Here is a 22,707-nt window from a genome sequence, read left to right on the forward strand (position 1 = left end):
TGGAAGTACTAGCCAGAGCAATCAGGGAAGAGAAGGAAATAAAGGGCATCCAGATTGGAAAAGATGAAGTCAAACTGTTCCTGTTTGCAGATGATATGACCCTGTATATAGAACAGCCCAAAGACTACAAAAAAAACAAAAAACAAAAAACAAAAAAATCCTCTTAGAGTTAATAAATTATTTCAGCACAGTTGCAGGATACAAAATCAACATGCAAAAATCAGTACCATTTCTATACTCCAACAATGAACTAGCAGAAAAAGAAGTCAAGAAGCTAGCCCATTTACAACAGTCACCAAAAAAAAAAAAAAAAAATCTAGGAATAGAGTTAACCAAGGATGTGAAAAATCTCTATAATGAGAACTACAAACCACTGCTAAGAGAATACAGTCCCCACAAAAATTCCAATGACATTTTTCTCAGAATGGGAAAAAGCAACCCTAACATTCAATGGAAGAACAAAAGACCACAAATAGCCAAAGCAATCCTAAGCCAAATAAAACATAAAAAAATAAAGCCAGAGTCATAACACTACTTTACTTTAAACTATACTACAAAGCCATAGCAACCAAAACAGCATGGTACGGGTGTAAAAGCAGACAGACAAACGGAACAGAATAGAGAATCCAGAAATCAACCCATGCACCTACAGCCATCTGATCTTTGACAAAGGCGGTAAGACTACACACTGGGGAAGAGACTACCTCTTCAGTAAATGATTCTGGGAAAAGTAGGCATTCATATGTAAGAGAATGAAACTAGACCAGTACCTCTCACCATATACCAAAATCAACTCAAAATGGATTAAAGAATTAAATACACATCCTGAAACAATAAAACTCCTTAAAGAAAATATAGGGGAAACATTCCAGGAATTAGGATTGTGTACAGACTTTATGAATACAACCCCAAAAGCACAGCCAACCAAAGGAAAAATAAACAAATGGGATTATATCAAACTAAAAAGCTTTTGCACAGCAAAAGAAACAGTTAACAGAGTGAAAAGACAACCTACAGAGAAAATATTTGCAAAATACACATCTGACAAAGGATTAATATCCAGAATACATAAGGAACTCAAACAACAGCAAAAAAATTTTAAAAAGTAATAAAAAAGAAATCCCAAAAATGGGCAAAGGAGCTGAATTGGCATTTCTCAAAGGAAGTTATATGAATGGCCAACAGACACATCAAAAAATGCTCAACATCACTCAGCATTTGGGAAATGCAAATCAAAACCACTTTGAGATACTACCTAACCCCAGTTAGGATGGCTACTGTCCAAAAGACTGAGAATGACAAATGCTGACAAGGCTATGGAGAAAAAGGAACTCTCATACACTGTTGGTGAGACTGCAAAATAGTGCAGCCTTTATGGAAAATGCTATGGAGGTTCCTCAAACAATTACAGATAGATCTACCATATGACCCAGCTATTCCACTGTTGGGTATATACCCAGAGGAATGGAAATCATCATATCGAAGGGACACCTGTACTCCCATGTTTATTGAAGCACTATGTACAATAGCCAAGAGTTGCAACCATCCTAAAGGCCCATCAACAGATGAGTGGATAAGGAAAATGTATATCTACACAATGGAATACTACTCTGCATAAAAAAAAGAAACACTACCATTCATAGCAACGTGGATGGACTTAGAGAAAATTATATTAAGTGAAATAAGTCAGGCACAGAAAGAGAAATACTGCATGTTCTCACTTACCTGTGGGAGCTAATATAAATAAACAAATAAATATACAAACAAATAAATGGGGAAAAAAAAGAAAGAAGACACAACGATCACAAAAATTCCTTGAACTTGTTAAGACAAATGAACAGATATGATGTTGACGGGGGTAGGGGGAGAAAGGAGAAATTCTTAAAGGGACACGAACGTCAACTACAGTGCATATTGATAAATTAAAACAAAAAAATAAAATCTGGTATTGATATTTCTAAAAATATAACTGGGTGCTAAGAAGGAAGGAAGGAAGGAAGAAGGGAAGGAAGGGGAAGAGGGGAGGGGAGGAGAAGAGAGGGGAGAGAAGAGAAGAGCATAGAAGAGAAGAGAAGAGAAGAGAAGAGAAAATAGACCACAACAATTTGTTGGACTTTCAGAAGGAGAGAACAAACCTAAGGTTACTAGAGGTGGGGGACAGGGAGGGAGGAGGTTTGGGAAGTAATAAGTTGGGTAAAGGGCATAAAGAAAAATCATGATTTGTAATAAAGAATATACAAATAATAATAATAATAACAACAACAATAATAAAATCACAAAGACCCTAGAGTCAGGCAAATGGGGTCAGACCTCATGAGCCTGTGAAGGAGGAGAAGGGTGACATGAGAGTTGCTGAGCAGTTCCAGCGTGGCTCTTGTGAACTTGCTGTGGTTCATGTGTTCTCATTGTTTTCCTTGTAAGCTTTTCCCTGCCTATGTCTTTGGTCTCTGCCCCGTTTCTGTGTGAAAGCCAGAATATGCTTTCTCATTTAGGGGGAGCATTGGTTCATCAGATCTCAATGACCAGGAGCCTGGTCCTGGGACCCCCAAGAGCAGCCGGAGCAGTGGGGTTACCCCAGTCACTCAGAGATCACCTGCCCCCAGCACACGAAGCGTGACCTCAGTCAGCTGTAGAGTAAGTACACAAACGTGAAGGGACATCCAGCCTCTGAGAATCAACCTCACCACCAAGGCATGACTGGGTTTGAGCTGTCTGTGTCTCAGAGCATGTTATTTATGCTTTTTAATGGTAGAAGCTTCTTTTATCAGGACTGAACCTCCTGCATCCTTAGCTCCTGGTAGGAAACCCAAAGTGGAAAAGGAAGGATCAGACTCAAAGGTGGCATTTGTATAATGGGGATTTAAATGGCTATATGGTTTAAATGAACATAAAGAATTTTTAGAAGGCTGTAGTTTTGATGCTCCATGTTACTTCTCAGAGAAGATATTCCTAAGTTCACTGCACTAAAACTTTTCCAATCTGTTAAGTCTGGAAAAGTAGAACCCTGAAATTGTCTTATAGTTTTCTTTCCTGTACATCTGTTAAAATGAGTGGTCAACACATAATGAAGACTTAAATTGCATTTATATATCTGCATATATAACAATAAATATATATATATGATAAATTACATTTTTATTGGTTTTTCTTTTTTAAGGGAGAAGATGGAGAAAGTATTTGGAGGGAATTGTTTTCCACTAAATATTCTGTTGGAAGTCATTGTTAGAATGAATTAGCATATACTAGATTCACTTTTTTTAAGCAGGAAACTCCATACATATTGCTGGCATCTATATTTAAGAAATCTTTGTATACGAACCACAGTTCTTTGACTCAGCCAATATTTAATGAGGGCCTACTATATGCCAGGCCCTGTTCAAGCAAAGATTTGAAGGAAGTGAAAGAATTATCCATGCAGATGTCTGGGGCAAGGCGTTCCTCCAGGCAGAGACAACACTGATATTTGGCAGGTACACGTGGAAAGGCCGCTCTACTTACTGGCTGACCTCCACCTTGCATGGTCAGTACCCTTGCTCAGCCAGTTTCTAAAATATTTTTAATGCCTCTGGAGGAATACCCAGTGCAAAGACCCTGAGGTGGGAGTATGGCTGGTGTTTTCAAGGAAAAGCAAGGTGGCCATATAGCTGTTGTGAGTGAACAAGGGGAGGAAAAGTAGGCAATGATTTCAGAGAGATCATAGGGCCGAGTAGGGCCTTGAAGACCGCTGTATGCACTGTGGCATTTACTCTGATTAAGATGGGGGAAGTTGGAGGGTTTTGAGCAAAGCAGTAACATGATGTGCCTTCTGTTTAAGTAGGATCTGGAGGCTGTGCTGAGAAGCAGCTGTAAGCAGCAAGAATGGAAGCCAGGAGATCAGTTAGGAGACCACTGACATACTCCAGGCGAGAGACTGGGCTTTGGAACAGAGAGATAGCAGTGGAAGTGCTGAGCAGTCAGATTCTGTACATATTTTTAAGGAAGCGCCAAAAGGCATTCCAACAGATTGAATAATAATAATAGATTTGTTTAAACACTTATAGCCTAAGTTGTACTTGCTGATAAGATAAAAGGCATATTTAAAACTTCTTAAATATTTATGCTGAGCTCAGCAAGCAGATTCTGTTCAATAGCCAGAAAAGTGCATAGCTGATGATTATGCTCACTTTGGCTGCCTAACAAGGAATGATATTGAAAATATTTAGCAACTGGTATGTCAGGGACACTGAGCAATCAGAACATACACTGGCACAAGGCCGGGACAGTATCCTGGGGGCCCTTCCATGCCATGCATCAACCTGGATTGTAGGAAGACCTCAGGTTGTGGATGAGGAGGAGAATGGGGAAGGTGGTGGTGGACTGGGAGCAGTGCTGTTTAACAACTGATAACAGAAGTATTTAAAAATTTTTCACAGCTAGTGCATCTGTCCCAGTGGGTAGCAGCTGACTGTCAGTTCAATAACCAATAAGTCAATCAAGATTATTCTTAAGACAAGGATAATCTTCCCAAGTACTAGTAGAGATTATTAGGTGGAAAATCACCCTTGACATGTGCTAATACCCTCAAAATTAACATCCCCTACATGCATATTCCTTTATTAAATAATACCTGTATCTCCCCAACAGAAATTCCCTGCAGTTCAGTTGAGTATATGTACATGTATATAGGCAATTCCCATGTTGATCTCACTCTTGTAGCTGGTCTAAGCTGGTCTTTTCTAAGAGAAGAGAGACAAAGGGAAGTATTTTCTATTGAATAAAAATAAGACAGCACAGTAGTTAATGAAGCATGTTTGCTCTTTAATGATGAAGGGAAGAAGGATATAGAGTTAGATGATGATCAAGTTAACAACTTCTCAGTTTCTCCTATTTATTAGCATTTCTTTGTTTTAATCTTCTTTTCTGCTTTAGCATGTAAGAAGTAAGTTTTTAAAATGGAAAACTTTTAAAACCTGCAAGTCTCTAACCTATCCTCTGCTATGATGTTAATTTTAGGCTTTATATCCTGAACCTATAGAACACATATTGCATGTTAATGACTATACAATATTAATTGGCCTATTAGTGCTCAATATTAATGATACTCTGAGATCACCTGTAAGAAAATTTGCCATCAACATAACTACTAATACGGAATTTGGTCTTGCTTCATTAGAGGACTACATGTGTGAACAACTTTTTGAAGAGGTGTTGAAAACTGACCTAAACTAATTTATCCACTTGACCTCTGTCATACTCTTTTGATAAACCATAGTTTATGGCAATTAGAAGAGTTAGGAGCTGTATACCTCCTGCTACAAGTATTATGTGTTGGAGAATAATCAAAGACTAAAAACAGTCTCTATTGAAGCTGAACTGATTAGCTTGCTGAGAAAGTGAGAGTCATGTCTCTTTGGAGTGAGTTCATCAAAGTGTCCCTGAATGTCTAAGATGTGGGCCACAAAGAGGCAATTCCTTCCTATAGGACTTTGAAAGGCACTTTGTGATTGTTTATAGAAGGGACAATTGAAAAGTCTCTTTTAGGTTTGATCATTATCATACCATGATGTCATTTGCATGGACATTTAACCTCAGTCCAGTTCTCAAAAGCTCCAAAATTTGTTTTTTAATGCTTAAGCAAGCATGGGGTGATGCAGTTGGCAAGCCCCGATGGGCCTGGGCAAAGTTGGGACAGAGTTTTCTTTATCATATGTTTCAATGAAAGCAAGGCTCAGACTGGACTCCACCACGTTTACAAGCATATGAGCAAGCAAGTACTCCAAAAAACTAACCATTCCTGTAAACTGGTGAAGTCCCCACTCTTTACCCTTTTATGATAATGTAAGTGCCATGCATAAAAGTTTTGCTACAACATAGGTATAACCAACCATATTCTTATCAGCCAGCATTCTAGATGGAAAAGGTGACATGGTCTTCTGTTAAATGGGGGTGGAGGTGGTGAAGGGTTGTTGAGGAGAGGGAATGTTGAGAGTGGGGCCAAATATAGGACCAAACAGAGTCCTAAGCCTGAAAGTGTGAAGCTTGCCAGATTCTTACATAGTTCATATAAGCTTGGGAGTACCTGTTTTATCTATCTTGCTATCCGTGTATTAGAACACTCACTAATTTTGTAAATGAAACATTATTCAAACACCTTTTGTGCTAATTAACAATCCTCTTGGAATAGATTTTAGATAGCAATTATTGATAGTAAGTTTTAGAGTTATAAGTTTAGAATTATCCTGATGAGGGTCCTTCAAATGTCACTTAGCTCCTCCTAAAGAGTGAGACACATAAATGTTTATACTGAAATATATTTATATGGAAGGAGTTTAAAGTAAATTGCAGTCAGTATAATTTTTTTTCATTTTCACTTTGTGGGAAGGAGCGTGGTTTTGAAAATTCCATGTGTTTGACTGCCATTGAAAGCACGTCTGAGGGACTCACAAAGAGTCATCACAGAAACACTTCAGGCACACCTTCCATAGCGGTGTGTGGGGCCTATCTCTCCTCAGGTGGGTATTTACAGCATGCTTACTCTGTTGAAAAAATGACTTAATCAGAAGGAATCGACTGCTCTGTGTGGTATTAAATGGATGTTTCATGCCTTAGAAAATAATTGTCCATTCTTTAACCTACAATGGTAGGCCCACTAAATGAGAACTGCTTGAAGGTGGACCCAGGTGATATTTTGGGCCTCTTGCATTCATGAAAAATCCATTTATTGAGTGTACACTCTTGCTAGGCATCATTGCCAAGTTTCAGAGTTATACCAGAATATCAATATAGGAATGTAGGATACGTTATGTGTGACAGATAAGACCACCTGCTCAGAGTTCAAGGAAGTGGTACTTCAATTGATATGGTGGTCAGAAGTTTACTTTATCCAGACAAATAAATCATTTTGTGGTTTAAATAAGGAATTATTTGCAAGCAGCATCAAGATATTAATAATTACCCCTTTCATTTTTATGGTACATTCAAATATATCATTTTACTTCATTATCACAACAATCCTCTACAACAGGTATTATTTATGATGGAATTTACTTACCTATGAATAAGGAAACTCTTTAGAGGATTTGTCATAATTATGAAGTTTATATCCCATATACAGAATTATGATCACGATGAAATCCTCAACATTAAAAAGTTACCTGTTACCTAATGATATTTCCGTAAAGTCTAAGGCTGGATTCTGTGTGCTGAGTTGGGGAGTCTCTCTTAGCCAACCAGCTCCCAGAGGTTTTTCTAAATGTGTGTGGTCATTGCTGCTCAGGAGCAGAAAAGCAGTTCACCTGTTAAATGAAAATGTTTAAATTAGCCAAGAAGCCAACATCATAGAGTCTACTTCTACTCAACAGCTCCTGTTTATTGAGGACATACTCTGTGTCAGGCACTATGCTAAACATTTCTATCTTATTTCCTTTACCATTTCAAACTTAAGTAATTGATTACTTTCTCTAGTTTTGCTCATTTATAAGCAACTATGTCTATTTCAGTAGGGCTTTGGCATAGAATTATTCTGTGGAAATAAACTGTCTGATTTGGTAAGTTGTCCACAGTGTTACTGAGGGATACATTGCCCTGTAACTTATATTTTTAAAACAGAAAGCAACATGTTCTTCTGATGAAAGAATGTTCTGGTGCCTTACAAAATAGAACTTCTCAACTTATCTATAGCCACTTCCTTTTTTTATGTGCAAGGAACTTATCTCATTTTAAAATGGCAGTTTAGAATTAACCAATTTGACCTGCATTTTATGTCAAATATGAAAACACAGTGAATTCTCTAAATGTTGAAATAAAAAATGGTTAAGGTTTTACTTTTTTCCAAGCTTAAGGGACTATTCTAAGAGTTTTTAAAATCTAGGAGCAAAGCAGAAGCCTTAAACAGCTTAAAACTTAGCATTTGTGGTAGAGCATTTAATCTCCTGTAATTAAAGGAGAAATGGACACATATGTGTTAGTAATTCAGTCCAAGGCAGTTTCCAAAATACTATAAAAAATGAAAGCATGTTGACATAAACGGCATGAAGTCACTGATTCTGACTGTTGCTTGCACAATATTACATATGCCCTCTGCCTAAAAAGAATTGGAATAAAGATGAAACATTTGCAATGAAAAATGAAAACTTCTAACAAAATAAGGTGATTCACATCTTTCTTTTTCTTTTCTTTCCTCCAGACCGGAGTCGATCTGAGTTAGATTTGAGTGAGTCATTTACAGATGACTTGGAGGATACTGTAAGCCTAAGAAGCAAGTCTGTCCCTGGAGCTTTAGACAAAGACTTGGTAAGTTGATGTGGAAGAGTCTAATGATCATAAGAAAAGAGGGCACAATCCTGCTCCAAGCAGCTCTTCTTTTAGGTGAGGACTAGTTGAGAGTAAAGTGAACATATACAATATATCTTCCTGTTAGTCTTTACAGTCAACATATAAAAGCAACTGAAAGCATAATTTAGAAAAGGTAACCGTAATCAGGTCAATAAGCAAAGATTATCTCTAAGAACACACCTGCTAGGTATTTCAATTCCTGGCTAAAGGCTCATCACTTAATCTAAACCTAGGAAACCAGGGATCCCAACATTTCCTAAACCAAATATTACTAGACTGTATATTTTACATGAACACTTCTATATCTCAACTTACTCCCAATAAACTGCCTTCTTAATTGAAACTAAATTATGTAAAATTTAATGTGTCAGTGAACTCATTTGTAAAATGAGAAGGTTAAATTAGATTATTTTTAAGGTTCTTTCCTGCTCTAATCTGGTATTCTGATTTCTGTAATTGCTATAATAAAATTTGAACTTCTTGGAAGAAAGATCTAGCATAAATGTTAAATGGTATTAATAGTTTTGCCAAAGAAAACCAGGAAACAGAGTTCTAAAACTAAATATTATTTATTATAGTATAAAAAACTGGGATAATACTTTAAAATCCACTCCGAAAAAGGAGAGTAGGCAATGGAATCAAATGGTTTCAATGCTTACTTGCACCCAACCTTTAAAAAACTGCTAATTGTAATGCTATTAAACTATTCCTGATCTTAGAAAACTATGAAAATCTTGTGAGCCTATCAGTGAGAAAAAGTGAGTAAACCAATATAATAATAAGCAAGTCTTGAAAAAGTACTTCACAAAATAGGAAATTCAGTTGGCCAATGATCACAAAAAGGTGCTCAACTTAGTAATAAGGGAAGTGCAAATTAAAATCATGAAGATTTTAAACATATACTGGATTGGCAAAGAAATGAAAAAAAATCTGACAGTAACAACTGTTTGCTGACAAGGATATGGAGCAAAGGGAGCTTTCATACACTACTGGTTAGACTGTAAATTGTTATAACTACTTCTAGAAGTTTGACATTATCTTAAAAATAATACAAATAAGCTTGTAGAGATGTGCACCCTGTGACTTGACAATCCCTCTCACTGGTATATACCCAAGTGAATATGCTCTAGTGTGTGTATGCGCAGCAAGATACATATTCAGGAAAATTCGTATCAGTGTTGCTCACAAAAAAAAAAAAATCTGGAAATAACCCAAATATTTAGCAACAAGAGATCAAGCATGTGATATCATCCAATGGAATATTAAATAACAATAGAAATAAACAAACTATAATAGCATGCAACAATTTGATGAATTTTAAGGCAATAAAATTGAGCAAAAGTGGCAGACACAAAGGAATATATAACTTTTGATTCCATTTACATTAGGTTTAAAAACAGACAAAACAAAATCATATTGTTTACGGATGTATGCTTAGGTAGTAAAACTGTAAACAAAACCAAGGATGTGATTACCACCAGAGTTAAGATATTAATTATTTTGTGGAGGGCAGAAGGGTTTTTGATATGGGCAGGACACATGGGGGGCTTCTGCTTGATCACTCTATATTTTTATTATACTGTACATCTGTTTTATGCATGTTTTTATATGTTATATTTTATAAGAAGAATTTTTAAAAGAAAAATCACAGAAGTGTATATATAAAATAATCCCAATTTGTAAAACAATGGTTAAAAGAAATCTGTGCATGTCTACTCAGATTTGTATATGTATATTTTTATAGGATTTTTTCACATAAACAAGGAGAAAAACATGGAATGTAATATGTACAGCAGGTGATATATATTAGTTTCATTTAAGCTGAAAGAAGGGGTAGGGAGGAGAGGAGAAGCAAAAAGAAAGGTGTCCATAGTAAAAAACAGAATGCAAGATATAATCCATTTATGTATATACGTGTGTATATGTATTTACAAGTATATACACACAAACACGATACATAATATCGAAATATTGGGATTTGGTCATTAATGTATTAATGGGAAATCTAAGTTTTTAAATCTATATTTGTCTATATTGCTTGAAATTTTTTACTGTAAAAATTTTTACAGAAAAAAGAAAGCTATTTTATCATGAAGGAGAGAAAGAAGTGGTGGAAGAAAAATAGAATATGGGATTTGGTATGAGAGTTCAGTGTCTAATTTTTCTATTGGAGAGATTTTTTATTTTTTTTTATTTTTTTTATTTTTTATTTATTTATTTATTTTTTTTTGTCTTTTGTCTTTTTCCGTGTCCGGCAATGGATCACAACCCTCAGTGTTGCCCCCGTACCGGACCGGGGACCGGCAACGGGATTGCAAACCTCGGTGTTGCCCCCGCGCCTCGCTCAGCCAGTGAGCGGGAACCGGTCTGCATGTGGGATCCGAACCCTCGGGCGCGAGCGCCGCTGCGCTTCCCAAGCGGCGCACTATCCAGTGCGCCACTGGGCCGGCCTATTGGAGAGATTTTTTAGATGTACTCCTATTTCCTCATCGTGGCAGTGTATATGTGAGTGTACATACACACACAGAGACCCAATATTAAGAAAAATTAAAAATAAGTACATTGGCCAAAGTGAATCACCTTAGAGGTCAAGGAAGTAGGAATTGAATCCAGGTCTATATGATTACAAATTTCACACTCTTTCCATAAAGCAAGCACCATGAGGAAGCAGACCCTGCCCTCCACTCCCCACCCCTGCCTACCCTTCTGATTCTGTAATTCAGGTTGACTGGAAGAAAAAAGAGAAAAACCTAGAAATGGGTGATTTCTAGATATTTTTATCTGATCTTCAGGTATTTATGAAAGAAAGTGATTTTTCAAATGAATAGACTTTCTAGGAAAGAAAGAAAGTAAACCACTGATTTTTTTCCCTCCTTTCTTAGGACTCCTTGGAAGACACTGAGGGAGAAGGCATTGACGACTTAGCATCCTCCCAGTTTTCTGCAAACACCCACAGTCTGGCAAGTGGCATGTCAACTGTAAGCAGTTCTCTAGCACAAAGTTCTTCCTCTTGTTAATTTTCTGTGCATTTCCAAAGGAGATATGAATGTTTCTGGGAAAATCTGTGACAACAAGTCAAAAGTCGTTGTAGGCTCCTGCTTGCCCTTTGCCCACAGAGTACTTTTCAATCTAATTTTTGTGGACTTTTTCTGAGACTCCTAATTCCTTCCTTCTCTTTCCACAGTCCTTGCCCACGTTTTGAAATGTTTTCAACTCCTAGTTCATGTCTAGTCAACTCAAGCCTATAAGTTATTTCAATTATCTGCTGACAGATTTTCCTAACACTGTTCTATCAACTCCCCAATCGTCCTCTGCACTGCTGCCAGTAATTTTCCTAAAACACACACCCAATCAGGTTTCTCTCTTACTCAAAACACATTCATAGCTTCCCACTGCCCATAGAATAAATCCCTTTATCACTTAGTGTTCAAGGCCTTCCTTGAGATGAAGGCTTTAGGGTCTCCTGTGTCCTTGTATCTATCTGGGTGCCTGTAAGTCTTTTTCTTTGCTTCTCTGATTTCTGTTGTTCTAATACCCTTCTTCTTTTGATCTTTGGACAACTTTCTTAAAGAATTCTCAAGCAGGCTCTGACAGGAAGTGGACCTACCTAAATGTGCCTGATGCTGACTCAGACACTGTGAGTTTTCAACCTTCCCTTTTTCTTCTTTCCAACCATACCTTACATATTTAGTGATTTGGGAAATATGATTAGGTGGGTGATTCTTTCAGCATTTTTCTTTTTCTGGCTTATGTACAATTAACCAAAGTTTCTCTTTTAAAAGTTCAATGAGGTTATCAGAACCCAAGTATTCTAATTCATTAAACATTAGAATCTTAGTGCCAGTCAAAAGACATGTGGTCCAAAATGATTTACCATTAACGAGACCTTTGGAGTAAACATCTCTATTTTAAATCACAGCCTTGGCTTGGTTGAGAGCATAAAATTTAATTAGTAGTAAAATTGCCATAACTGCCTTAATTTCTCTCAAGCCTCAGCATTTGTGGATTCTTAAATTTCCTTCTACCTCTAGGGGTCCCCTGCTTACAGAGGACCCTCTTTGAAAATGTGGCTGAAGAGGGCATGTGGTGTAAACACAAGTCAGTGATAAAAGAGGGTAATGAGGTATGGTGGGGTGGTCCTCAGACTAGAATCCTGCAGATAGTGCTTTATGTCTTGGCACTGCCAATAATTATTGTGAGCTAGGGTTTTCTTATGTGTAACATGAGGGGGTTGGGGCTTATTCTTGAAGCCCTTGATACTCAAAGCATGGTTCTTGGACCAGTAACATTGTATCATCTGGGACAGAGACTCCAAAACTTTCTCAGTTCAGTTCACATAGCCCCTAATGTCTCAGTAATTCTTTCATGGCGCTCCTAGGTCAAAAGTAACACCTGACTAGTCCATGTATTACGTAGTTAGATCCAAACAATTCAATAAGCACTTGCATCCTAACAACTTAGTAGCCATTTGAAAAAATAATACAGGTAAATTGAAAGAACAACAGTATTTTTGTTTTATTCTTAAATAGCCCCTATTACTTACTAGTAGGATGTGTGCCTGTTGAGCACTACACAATTTCTCATATCTTAGAATTGATTGGACATCATCATTTTCATTTCCCGTTGGACGGGAAAGTCTAAGCTCCCTTTATACTCACCGTAGTCCTTGCTTCCCAGTAATTCACAGAAGAGGGGTTTTGATATTTTATTTTTTATCTATTTTTATTTATTTACTTATTTATTTATTTATTTATTGGCAACTGGGATCTGAACCTGTGACCTCAGTGTTATGAGCTAACTGGCTAGCCCCTTTGCTTCTTCTTCTTTTTTTTTTTTTTTAGAAGAGGGGTTTTGAAACTACTGAGTCATTCATGAAAGCCTTCCAGGTGGTCTTTTTTGACAGTTGTGTTACTAAGATACAGCGTTTTCACTTCTAGCACTAAAGGATAATTTTGTTATATTTAATTTAAAATATCTTATGTCATTAGTGTCTTGTCAAAAATCTCATTCATTCTGGTAGATTTGGGCTGGTTTTTTTTTTTAAATTATTTTATTGATTGGTTGATGTGTGCTTTTATTGTTTAGCATTATATTTTGTGGGCTGCTATTTTACAGAGATTTACAAAGCCGTGGTCTTACACTACTTGTGTGGCCACACAGCTGCTCAGTCGGGGAGAGGGGAATCATGGCAGCTGTGGGTATATGATGTTCCTTTGGCATGTCCTGTTAAAGCTGCAGCTGTGGCTCCCCAGAGACTGATGGAATGTTCCCTGTGAGTGTCAGAGAAAGGAGCTTGTGGCTCCTGCTAGCACAGAATATGAGATGAGCTTTTCTTTGTCCTGATTAATGTATTCTAGACCTTGAAGTAGACTGAATTTGAGTCTACCAGTGAAAAAAGAGAAAGCTTCAGGGATGGGGAGGGGAGGTGGGATTGGAAATGTCTCAGTGACCCTGTATTCATTAGAAGTGACTTAACAAAAAGTATTCACTAATCCAAAAAGTCAGTGCTTCCCCTCTCAGCAAGTCTCCTGCCTTCCTTACTAATGGTATTAGATCTGTTTTCTTTCCTCAGGCTGGGATTTTATATACCAGCAAAATGAGCAAAACAAGTGACTTTTGCTTTCTTTCATCACCCTAGACTTCTGTGTTCATTATAAAGAACAGGAATAGTAACCGAATGAAGGGGTGGATTCTGTGAAGAGATCAGTGGAATAACACTGGACACCTTCCTTTTTTTTTAATCTTGTTTATTCCAGACCAGCCTTAACAGCATGATGAGTGTTTACAGTGAAACAGGAGACTATGGCAACGTGAAGGTCAGTGGTGAAATCCTTCTCCACATTAGCTACTGCTACAAAACCGGCGGGCTCTACATTTTTGTCAAGAATTGCAGAAATCTGGCCATAGGAGATGAAAAGAAACAGAGGACAGATGCGTAAGCACATGACATGTCCCTCAGACTATTTCAATCGCTGCCTTCTTTGTACGTGTGTTTCTTTTTTAGAAGAGTCTTTAGCATTCCTCTTGATTCAGAGCCTTTTCAGAGAATTGATTTTCACTTTCCTCCTACATCACACTTCTAAATACTCTCTGACTGCATGAATAATGGTTGTGTCATTGGTTACCTGATTTTTAAAAGGCCATTACTCAACATGATTCAGGACTGTCGTGTTTATAGTTTACACAGAGGCAGCTTTTTGAGGTAGAAGCTGACATGCTGGCACACCCAGGATGTACAAAGCTATCTTGTTAATTTTTGTTCTGGGAAATCTTCCAGAGAAAATTATCAAGCTGTTACACAACTGAACAAGTCAAAGAGGCAATTATGAGTCACTCAGGATTCTAGGGATGACCCTGGGAGGGCAGGCATGGATTGTGGCATTTTGGAGGGGAGCTAGGTATAAAGACGTGTCAGGGCTCCCCAAGACCACCACGAGGTTCAGTGATTCACTAGGAGGACTCATAGGTCCCTACATGTAGTTGGCATGGGGAAAGGCACATGGGGTGAGTCCTAAAGAAATCAGGCTCAAGCTTCCAAGGGTTCTCTCCCAGTAGAGTCACACAGGATATATTCAATTCCTCCAGCAATGAGTTGTGACAACACTTGTAAAATGTCATCTACCAGGGAAACTCGTTAGAGACTCAGCTGGTCACATATCAGATTTCCAGTTTACCAGAAGGAAAGCACATGTTCAGCATAGTCATGTTGTTTGTACAACTGGTTTAGACACAGTGAGCCACTCTTATCTGTTCTGGAATCAGTGGGAACCCTCCCAAAATATAAGTTCCCAGACACCACCAAAGGGTCAACTTTGCAAGCAGGCATTTCTAATAGCAGTCAGAGGCCTGCTATGTGAACCCTTTCCCACACAACAGATGACCTATGTCCAATAAACAACCCAGTGGAAGTGGGTTTAAGATAGACAAATGAATGGATTCCTACTACAGATTAGTCCATCTGCCTCCTCAACTAAATTTAGAGGGCTACAAGAACAATGTAATTATTCTGACTAGCGTGGAAAAGGGTCATCTAAAATCCCAACAGACGTGCTTCAGAACTCTGGTAGCATCTTGTAAATTTCAAACATATATATCTTGTACATTTCTGCTCTACTGTGATGCCCCAGCTTCCAGAGGCTCCTGAGAGAGTTCAAGGCAAGGTGTTGGGTAGAACTGCTATCATGACTTCAGGATGTTATTTTCTATTTTTTCTTTTTCATGATTTTCTTTCATTCACCCATTACCATTAACCCCACTTTCTGACATCAGAAGGCAGAACTAGGAATAGACAGGAGTATAACCAGAGAAAAGATTGTGAGGCCATTGATAATCATAACAGATTATATTTATTGAGTAATACAATATGTCAACTCCTTGTATGTTCAACTAATTTAATCCTCACAATGCCATGAGTTAAATACTGTTATTATCTCAGTTTTACAGATAAGGAAACTGAGGCACAGAGAGGTTAAGTAGATTCTTGAGGTCACCAGAACCAGTGAGGCATGGTGTGATTCAAAACCAGTTGACTTGATCAAGAGCCCACACTCTCTTTACCACTACACTTTACTTCTCTCTTGTGAAAGGCCCAGAGTTATATTTTAAAGTATCTATTTTATAGACTACATTCTCTTTGGTCCTGTCTCTTATGCTCACTGGCCTCATCTATTCACTGAAGTCCCTGAGCATTTCTTGTAAAGTAGATGTTTCCAAATAATTACTTTCACCTTTTATTTTCTATAGTTATGTCAAGTCATACCTTCTTCCTGACAAGTCCAGAAACAATAAGCGCAAGACCAAAATCAGAACAGGCACCAATCCCGAATTCAATGAAATGCTAAAGGTAAATCAATACTCTCTCATAGTAACTCATGTGATACTGTTCATAACCACACTGGTTTAGAAGTAACTAAAGAAAATCTTTTATTCGCAGGTTGAAGCTTGTATATGTTTTAGAAAATTGGAAATTGAATAAATTATTGTAACACCCTTCACTTTTCTAACAGTTTTTGGAAAATAAGACATATATAAACCACTCTCACTCTGTTTACTTCTTCGCTGCTGCTAAAGTTGCACCTTAGGTAGACATGATCCAGCAAAATTACATCTGAGCTGATATATCTAGTCAAAATGTATGTTCACTCTTGGGAAAACTGGGGTTTTTCTGGCCCCCTTAAAAGAAGTTTGTCACAGTTTTGACACTAATTTAGTGGGTCACTTTGTGCACATTCATTGTTCTGCTAACACAGCATGGATATGTGCTGTTTCTTGTTAGGGTTCCAGAATTTAGCTAAATTTAGGTGTGTAGTTAATGAATGGTGGAAATGCAAGGTCAGATTTGAGAAATCTCAGAGGAAGTAGCCTAGATAAAATATGACACAGGCCCCAATCCTAGAGAAATTTCTATTTCCAGTGGGCTTCCACGTAACAATCTCTTCTCTTATCCTGGCCTAATAAGAAAGATCCAGGGAGGGAAATTTATGGACTTGTACCCAGAGTGATGGAGTCAGAGTCCACCATAAGAGGACATTGGTGAGAGCAGAAAGCCATAAGCCTGCATGTGTCAGTGGGGACATGTGTGGAAGCAGGAGCCAATACCAAGACAGATCAAGCTGAAAATAAATAAATAAAGGCAGAAGGTGAATCCAGTGGCCAACACAGGATAGCAAAGAGGAGCCCAAGCAGAACAGATAAACACAGCAACGGGGTAAATTCAGGAAGCAGGGAGCCAAAGTTAATCATGATCATAACAGCAAGGACAGGAATAGATCCAAAGCCAAGATCAGGAATCAGTCCGAAGTGTTTCCCAGACAGTGGTTGCATAGAACAAGCAGAAGGTTGGAAGGTATGTGGGCATGTGGCCCTGGATAACGTTCTGCTGCAAAAGGAAAAGTTAGCTCAGCCATATCTTCTTTCTGCTCAATTTACATATACATCTTTTCAACTCTGCACTTATGCTGGGCTTTATGAAGTTTGGTATCTGCAAGTTTCTTGTTGTCAATACTTTTGTGGATTTAGGGGTTTTCATTATGAATAAAACAAGACAGAGACATTGGAGAATTGATATATTAAACCTGAAGCTTACAAAGTAAATGTGAAAAAATAATTAGGCAAGTGAAAAACAGGTAAAACTGAAAAGATAAGTTTTATCATCTAGTCCTTTTCATACAGTATCTGGAGTTTATCACCACCCACCCACCCCCACAAAATAATTTGTTTATCTTTCAGTGCTAGGTCTGGCACAAATGAGTTTACAGAATAGAACCTCGGTTATAGCAGAAACTAAGAAAAAGAAAGTATTTTCTTTGTGTTTGTTTTGCTCATATTACTGATGTTTATGATCTGAAAGATGGTGGAAGCAAATTTCAACCTGTTCTGGAATTGGGCAGAACCCTCCTTTTGGAACGTGATGCTGTAAATCTCGTTTGCAGTACACCATCAGCCATACCCAGCTGGAAACAAGAACGCTGCAGCTCTCAGTCTGGCACTATGATCGATTTGGACGTAACAGCTTTCTCGGGGAGGTGGAGATTCCTTTTGACTCGTGGAACTTTGATAATCCAAGTGATGAGTGGTTTGTGCTTCAGCCCAAGGTAGGAAATGCTTACAGATTAGTCAAACAGCTGTGCGATGGGGCAAGTTATGAGCAAAATTGAAGTCACAGGCCTAAAAAAAATCTGACGACTTCTGAATTTCAAGTGCTAATCTGCAGAGATTAGTGTAGCAAATTTTGGAATAATATAATAATAAATGTCGTAAATGAAAGAAAGTGAGCCAAAACACTGCGTACTGATCAAGTTTTATTAAAGGAAAAGTATCTGCCCAGCTGCACTCAAAATGGAGGGCAGCACCAGGCTTGGGGGTGGGAGAGCTTATATAGACTGTAGGGAAGGCTGACATAGTCAGGGAGGGGTTTGGTGCTGGTGTGGAAGATAAGGCTGGCAGATACAATCAGGTGGAAGGTTGCACCCATGCGGAAATAGAGGAGTTTCTGTTTTTCAGAAACCACGAGTTTTCTCATAAGGGAAAGGCTAGCGGCTATTTTGTGCTTATTGTGTGCAAAATGGCGCTGGTCACGTCCAAAATCCATCAGTAAATCCATTGTTTTGGGAATCCCTTGTTAATATAGATTGTCTGTATAGTGAAAGCCACATGATCATATATATTATTAATTTTTCTTTCTAAAAATGTATTTAGCATTTGAAGGTCTCCATGAATAAGCAAAAGGAATACATTATATGACCCCACTAGAAAGAGGAAAATCTTTATTTTCACATAGGCAAAAACAAATCCATAGAGCATGACCAATCTCAAAACATGATTTCTTATTCTCCAATTCAGACCATAAGTAGGAGTGGTCTTGCCTTGCCCCACACAAGGGAGTGATAGGTAGCTAAATTATCTGGTTTCTTACATTCCTGCTTTTGGGATTCATAACCCAGGTCTTGAGTTATATTCAGAAAAATAATCTTGGAGGTGATTCTAGAAAATAAATGCCAATATAATATAGCATGTTACAATCTAGGGCAACAGTGCCTTGAATTCACTCTAAGCAATTGGAGTCTTTCCACATTTACAGTAAATTTTTAAGTCAAAAGGGAGGTTTAAAAAAAAGTTCATATTTATGCAGCCAAAAATTGTTCTTTATATACAGACAGGCAAAAAAACATTATGGCAAAGATGGTGAACTCAAATCCAATTTACTTGGTACAGTTCTGGCTTCATGACTGCCTATGTGACCTTGGGCAAATTACTTAATTTTCTAGGCCTTGGTGTTCTCATTTTTAACAAAATCATTGGACGTAGCTTATAGGCTGCTGTGAGGCTTGGATAAGCATTCTCTGTGAGGCTGTCAGCATTCTATCAGGTGCATTGTAAGTTCTCAATAAATGCTAGGTAGTACATGTGTTACTTAGGAGGCCTTGTACTGCAGTTGACAGTAACCCCAGCTTCTACTGCTCAAAAAAATAAAGGGAGATTATGAACCAGTGATGATCAGGCATGGCTTGTTCCAGATGTTCAAACCTTATCAAGGCCTTAGGGTTTCTTGGTGTCTCTTTTCCTCTTCGTTGCCTTCATTTCTATGTTCCACTCAGTGTTGTCCTCCCTCACTCGCTCCAGGCATACTTCTCTTGGGCAGGAACGGCTACAGTGACTGCAAGTCTCTCATCCTTGCACCACACTATATAGGAGAGGAGAGAGTTCCTCTTCCTCCAACAGTCAAACCAATGCCTTGGGCCTGGTTCTTCTAATTCTTATTACATTATTTGCCTAACCTGAGCTAACGACTGTGGTTAGGGAGGTGAGATGCATTGGCTGGCTTAAGACAATCAGAACATACCCTGGTCCTGAAGGTAGGATTGCTCCAAAGGAAATCCATGTACAGTACTACTAAAGGAGTAATGAAGGATGCTAGGCAGCAAAAACAAATGATGCTTCTCCCCATATCATTAGCAGCATTATTCTCATTACAACAACCCTGTGAGATATGTATCATTATCCCATTTTCTAGATGAAAAGACAAACACAGAAGTTAAATACAACTTGCTGCTGACATTTTGTAATGGTTGACCTGAAACTTGGTGTACATAATTCATGGAAAATTTTTAAGAGGTATATTTGGGCTGTGGGAAAAATTGACAATAATATACAATTTAAAAAAATCCTTAAAGATAACTGCAAGCCCATGACCAACATCAATGTGATAGAGAGGGGAAGAACAGTATTAACAACAGATGAGTCCACAATAGCATAACATTCCCCTGACGTTAAATATAGGAAATATTTGGTCATTACAGCATTAAGTCTCTCGAAATTAAATGAAAAGCCTCACCATAAAAGATAGCATTTAATACAACTTAGCAGTCCTTATCAATTGCTTTCTTTTGTAACATCTTAGTTAGAAAATGCTCAACATATCATATGATGCATAACGCAGATGAAGGATGAGTGACATGCATTATGTACTAAGATTAATACATAAAATTAATTCATCTGTCATGAAATTAACATTAAAGCCCATAGGAGCTCTTTGGAAACCAGTTTGGAGGGAAAAGCAGCATCCTTCCAGTCAGCTTCCTGGAAATTATTGAAGGACTTTGCTGGGATGAAATCTAACCTCTCCCACGCCTCTCCCAGGCATCCTTTGTGCTTAAAGACAAACAATTTTCCACGGTAATCACCTCCACATTGCCACTGGGTCATTCACTTTCTATCACAAAAGGGAGGCATCTCTAGGTCTCTCGGAGCCTGCTAAAGGTAGAAAGTTCTGACTGTGTTCACAGTCCATGGAATACCATCGGTCCTCTGTCAGATCCCTCTAGATTCCTAACCATGTCTGTTAGGTGGTTTGCCCCAACAGCCTGAGACTCTCCTGAGGCGCCTGCCGTCAGGCTACTGTAGCTTTTTGCCTGCATAGGCAGAGAGCCAGAAATTCCTGGGAGTTTGTGTACCTTCTGCCAGAAGGCAACCCTTAGTTAATAACTGGCAGGTAAGGGAGTATAAAACCCACTTCCCTTACTGAGAGTGGGAAAAACTCCAAGGTGTTACTTATACTCCAGAGCACCCCTGCCAGATCAGGCTGAAGCTGCCTTCCATGGAATTCTGCCCAAGATTTAATCCATCCCTGTCCTACTTCCCCTCCCCCTTCACTGACCTCTCTGGGGGACGCTTTCTTAGTAAATCACTTGCATAAGAATCCGCATCTCAGAATCTGCTTCTTAGAAACCCAACAGAAGTTAGTGTCTCTAATCCATGCAATCTTCCTCTGCCAGACTTCCTCTGACACATATGGAGAAAAGGCTGAAGACTCAGACTTGCTTAGGTATCATATCTTCCATAACTGGGGAGCAGAGGTGCCAAGGCATGCTGTGTGCTGCTTCACGCTTTGTTAGTGGTTCATCTGGGCTGACCTGGGCTCTGTGTGGTTGATTATCAGCCAGCTGTGTGAAGTGTCACTTCATTCTCGGTCTCAATCACTTCAATGCTATAGTCACTCCATCAGCAGCAGATGTAGTATGAGCAGCCCTGGCGACTTGAAGTTTCTTGTAGATTATCCAGCTGAGGTGAAGTGTGAGCTACAGGGACCGATTTCCCTAGTAATAAGGGATCCAAATGAATAGTCCTTAAACATTCAGAACTACTGGCATCCTTTTGCAGTGGGAATGCTGGAAAGACAGTGCCTTATTGCCTATTGACTCTGTGTTAGTAAAAGTTCCTCAATACCTACCTTTGTTTGTGTTAGGTCTTACAACACTAAGCCAGTAATGAAGCTGGTGCAGACAAAGACCTGTATATGCCAAACGTACTGTAGTTTCACAGTATAACTTCCATTTTACTGTATGACATGAGATAATTTATTAGCTATAACTCACTGTCCTTCTGAAACGCATGTTAGATAGTTACACAGGAAGGGTTTGTCAGTATGAATTGCCTTTCATGCCTTCTCAGGAGATATTATAGAAACAAGAACTTCTGAAAATCAGCAGCAAGCTTAAGTGGTTTTCCAAGGAAATATTCTCTTATTCTGCCTTCAGGCAGAGAGTAAATATAAGTCCCTGTGGAATTCTTACCTAGCTAAAAGGCTCTCACTTTATTTGGCAGTTTCAGCAGACTTTTGTTCATAATTTATTACTCCACTTTACACCTTCAAGTGCACTGGGAATTCTCTGTTATTTACTGTGATGGAAAGTGGATCTCTCTCTTTTCAGAAAGCAGAAGATAGTGGGTGTCATCTGATTATTTCAAGCACCTGCTCAGATAGTCTCCGTGGTTCTCTACTGCTTCTGCATGTGGCTTGAATACATGCTATCACTGTGGCATTCAGTGCTCCCTTGATATGTCTGTCTGGAGCACTGAAGGATGTCAGTGCTCTCCGCATATCCCCATTTTCATGCAAACATGGCTCCTCATGGCATTCACCCCACCAGTCAACACCTGCCAATCTTTGTAGAAGGAGAGCCCTCAGGTTGCTCAAGTGGGCTTGGTCTGTGGGCTTGAAAAGCCAGAAGAGCCTGGGTATTTAAGTGTCGGGGTGGGGGTAGAGCCCTTGATCAATGACTGATTTGTGAAGGAGAGTAAACACTCCCAGTCCCTTGCCTCTGATTGGGACAGCTCTGAGGTGTGATCTGTCATGTCTCCAGAGCTCCCCTGTGGGACTGAGCACAAGTTACTCTTCATGGGACTTTGTCTGATATCACACCCTTAAGCCTCCTTCACTTTTCGCTCCCACTTCCCCACTACCACTCCTGATAAAACACTATAACATAAATTCATACCTCAGGGACTTCTGGGGAACCCAGAGTAGACACTTTATTTTCATCCTCCTTGGTACCACCTCCCTGCACACACATCACTAATCACACCTTGCTTCCTACCAGTACCTAAAGACATTCT

At 38.7% G+C, this 22,707-nt stretch overlaps 1 protein-coding gene across 1 annotated transcript in view; it reads left to right on the forward strand.

The window, feature by feature from the left end:
• SYTL5 (synaptotagmin-like 5) overlaps window positions 1-17,906 on the forward strand; it is a gene marked incomplete at its 3' end in the record, with an annotated part of 82,696 nt that extends 64,790 nt beyond the window's left edge. The window contains exons 6-13 of the mRNA XM_008586429.1: window positions 2,493-2,634; window positions 6,362-6,491; window positions 8,165-8,271; window positions 11,196-11,291; window positions 11,885-11,950; window positions 14,070-14,248; window positions 16,057-16,156; window positions 17,745-17,906. Coding sequence (XP_008584651.1) covers window positions 2,493-2,634; window positions 6,362-6,491; window positions 8,165-8,271; window positions 11,196-11,291; window positions 11,885-11,950; window positions 14,070-14,248; window positions 16,057-16,156; window positions 17,745-17,906 — 982 coding nt within the window. The remainder of the gene's footprint in view (window positions 1-2,492; window positions 2,635-6,361; window positions 6,492-8,164; window positions 8,272-11,195; window positions 11,292-11,884; window positions 11,951-14,069; window positions 14,249-16,056; window positions 16,157-17,744) is intronic.
• Between the last annotated feature and the right edge of the window lie 4,801 nt (window positions 17,907-22,707).

This window comes from Galeopterus variegatus, unplaced genomic scaffold, assembly GCF_000696425.1.
Source record: "Galeopterus variegatus unplaced genomic scaffold, G_variegatus-3.0.2 Scaffold3981, whole genome shotgun sequence".
Classification (NCBI taxonomy): Eukaryota; Metazoa; Chordata; class Mammalia; order Dermoptera; family Cynocephalidae; genus Galeopterus; species Galeopterus variegatus.